Source organism: Aquila chrysaetos, chromosome 13 (assembly GCF_900496995.4).
Source record: "Aquila chrysaetos chrysaetos chromosome 13, bAquChr1.4, whole genome shotgun sequence".
Classification (NCBI taxonomy): domain Eukaryota; kingdom Metazoa; phylum Chordata; class Aves; order Accipitriformes; family Accipitridae; genus Aquila; species Aquila chrysaetos.
Window position 1 is genome coordinate 40,714,970 of NC_044016.1, and position 2,999 is coordinate 40,717,968.

At 62.2% G+C, this 2,999-nt stretch overlaps 1 protein-coding gene across 1 annotated transcript; it reads right to left on the reverse strand.

The window, feature by feature from the left end:
- Positions 1–61: 61 nt before the first annotated feature.
- BOLA3 (bolA family member 3) lies at positions 62–2,402 on the reverse strand. Its single transcript, XM_030036139.2, has 4 exons — positions 2,308–2,402; positions 1,515–1,638; positions 1,215–1,303; positions 62–167 (listed from the first exon to the last, which is right to left on the reverse strand). The coding sequence occupies exons 1-4, from the start codon at positions 2,341–2,343 to the stop codon at positions 102–104; spliced, it is 315 nt and encodes a 104-aa protein (XP_029891999.1). The 5' UTR covers positions 2,344–2,402; the 3' UTR covers positions 62–101.
- Between the last annotated feature and the right edge of the window lie 597 nt (positions 2,403–2,999).

Genomic DNA, 2,999 nt, shown 5'->3' on the forward strand with positions numbered 1-2,999 from the left:
CCTTAGGGGAAAATTTTTCTTGGTGGGGGCAGCTGCTCGCTCATCATCAGCACAGAGCACCTCCCAGTGACAGCATCTTTATTGACTGGGCAGCATCATCATCAAGGTTTGGGGGTGGAGGTGAAGATGCGCAGTCCATGCATGCTCTTGATCTCCTCACTCAGTGCCTGCAACAAACAGGGCAGCTCTGAGGGTCAGGTGCAACACCAAGAACAAAGTGGTGGCTGTGTAGTAGTCACTAAGCACTGTGTGCACACAGCTATGCCCTTACTAACGAGTATGCCCTTCTCATAGTATCACTGCAGGGTGCTGCCTGCATTCACAGCACCTACATGCTGCATACACTCACACTGCCCCAGTGCTACACCACGTTGGGCTATGATGTTCCTTTATTATGGGAGGGAAGGTTACACTATTAAAAGACACTTGCACATTCCCACAGAGTGCCCAACAAGGAAGGGCTGTGCACACAAAAAGCTGAGCACTAAGAAGTGCTACACACACAGGGCTACACTCTTATTACTGGCAAGGAAGGGATGTGCTACTGAGGCACAGCACTTAATCCTCTCCCCAGGCATGTGCATGTGGGCACTCTGCCTCTAACACTGCTCCACTGGGCACTGTGTGCATGCTCATACACAACCCAAACCACCCATAGTGGGGCACTCAGGCAACGTGCTGCACACAGAACAACACTATGGGAAGGAAGGAAAAAAGGGGCAGGCGATGCTATTTAGTACTGGGAAGGGGGGGGCTACACTGTAAGACACTAACACTGCATGCAGGTGCAGCAGTTGTTAGTCGTCTCCCTGAGGGTGTGTGCAGCACTTGGGCACTCAGCCTGCAGCAGCATCACCGTGTGTGTGTGCACACACACACACCATCCAACCACCCAACTAGAAGTGCTGTGCATGCACACACAGTGCTGTGCTACAGCCAGAGTGCTGCACACACCCCTACACTGGTCTTTATTGGAAGGAAGAACTACGCCACTCAAGACACTCACCCTGCGCGTGCAGCACTCGGAGCTGAGCCCACAGCACTTTATTTGTGCACACTGATTGCACGTGTGCACACACAGCACATGCTGAACTGAAGTGCTGTGCACGACTACAAAGTGCAGCGGGCGGCAGGCTCAGCTCTGAGCGCAGCACACACAGCACCAGCGTTAAGTGCTGCACACACTCACTCACGAACCCAGAGCCCCCCCTCACCTGGTTAACCATCTGGTGCTGCTGCACAGTCCGCTTCTCTTTGAAGTCCTCCGACTCGATGTGAATTTCGTACATGGCACCGCAGCCGCCTAGAAAAACAAAAGCAGCGGCAAAGGCTTGAGGAAAGACAAAAGTCCTTTGTGTCCCCACAGCAAGGTGGGGGGGGGGACAGGACAGCGAAGGGATAGACTCGACTCCTCCCTCGCAAAGCACGTGGATGGCTTGGGGGGGGGGGGGGGGGGCGCGAGGGGATAATGGTTTTTGGTGGGGGGTAGGAAAATACAAGAGCTTTTTCCATACCTGATATATCCACGACTTTGATGGCAGAAGCCCGGGGAAACTTCTCCCGCAGGACCCGGGTCACTCGGGCCTCCCCCTCCGTCTGCGAGGTGAAGCTTCGCCAGGTGCCGCGGCGCAGGAAGAGCTGGGGGCGGGGCAAAAACAACGCTGAGAAACCCTGCTGGGGGCAGTGACCCCCCCCCCCCCCCCGGGGGACGGAAAACCTTCCATTGTACACCCGGGCTGGGGGCTCAGCAGGCGGAGGGGAGCTGCCTTCACCGGCACCGGGGGGACAGGGAGGGCACCGGGGCGGGGGTTAGGCTGCCCTCACCGGCAATGGGGAAGGCTGCCGGCACGGCGGGGGGGGGGCGGCTGCCTTCACCGGTACCGGGGAGGGGGGGGGCGGCGGGAGGAAGGTCACCCTCACCAGCACCGGGGGGAGGGCACCGGGGGGGGGGTTGGCTGCCCTCACCGGCAAGGAGGAAGGCGGGGGAAGGCTGCTGGTACCGGGGGAGGGGGGGGGGACGGGACGGGGGGGGGGGGGGGGACGACACTTACCTCAAGGGAGGGAGAACACTTCCACCGTCAACCGGGATCACTTACCGTGAGGAAGCGCAGGCCGCACTTACCGTTACCGGAGAGGAGGGAACACAGAGGGAGACGCAGGGAACACAGAGGGAGACGCGGGGAAGACGGACCCCCCCTCCCAAAACAACTGGGAGGGGGGTGTCACGGACAAAGCGCCCCCTACCCCTGGACTGGGAGGGGGGCACAGACAGAGGGAAGGACGGACAAACAGAGAGAGGACACGCACCGGCCCACGGCACAGCAGCCCCGCCGCAGCGGCCATCCTGGGCGGCGCGCGCCCGCTGCCGGACGCTGAGGCCGCGCCGCGGGGTCACCCGTCGTCCGGCCAATCACCGCGCGTCTCGGGGCAGGGGGGCGGGGGCCGGCGCTGCGCCTTCTCCAGCGCTGCGACCCCTGTCGGCTCGGAGGACCTTGGCGGGGACTAGGGCCGATACCCACTCGCGGGGGGGGGGGGCGGGGGGGTCCGTCCTGATACCAACCCCCCCAAACAGGGCTCTGTCCTGCCTCACCCTGCACCCCCCCATCCAACACAGGGCCCCATCCTCCATCACCCCCATCCCATAGACAGGTCCCTATCCTGCCCCCCCCCCCCCCCATTTCCCATACCCAGGACCCCATCCCGACACCCCCCCCCGCCAAGAGGGCCCCATCCTGCCCCCCTTTCCCATACCCAGGGCCCCATCCCGCCCCCCAATTAAGCCCCATCCTGACCCCCCCCATTCCCATAAAGCAAGCCCCATCCTGCCCCCCCAACAGACAGAGCCCCATCCTGACCCCCCCTTCCTGTAGCCAGGGCCCCATCCTGCCCCCGCCCCCCAGCAATTGGGCCCCATCCTGCCCCCCCCATTCCCATACCCAGGGCCCCATTCTGCTCCCACCTCCCCCCCAGCAGGAAACAGAAAGCAGGTGGGCCACGTG

What these genes read in the sequence shown, in the direction of transcription:
- BOLA3 (XM_030036139.2), bottom strand. Translation starts at nt 2,343, where the DNA reads ATGGCCGCTGCGGCGGGGCTGCTGTGCCGTGGGCCG. An exon ending in GGCTGCTGTGCCGTGGGCCG is followed by an intron (nt 1,639 to 2,307) that starts GTGCGTGTCCTC and finishes CCCCGCCCCCAG; the next exon opens with CTCTTCCTGCGCCGCGGCAC. An exon ending in CAAAGTCGTGGATATATCAG is followed by an intron (nt 1,304 to 1,514) that starts GTATGGAAAAAG and finishes TTGTTTTTCTAG; the next exon opens with GCGGCTGCGGTGCCATGTAC.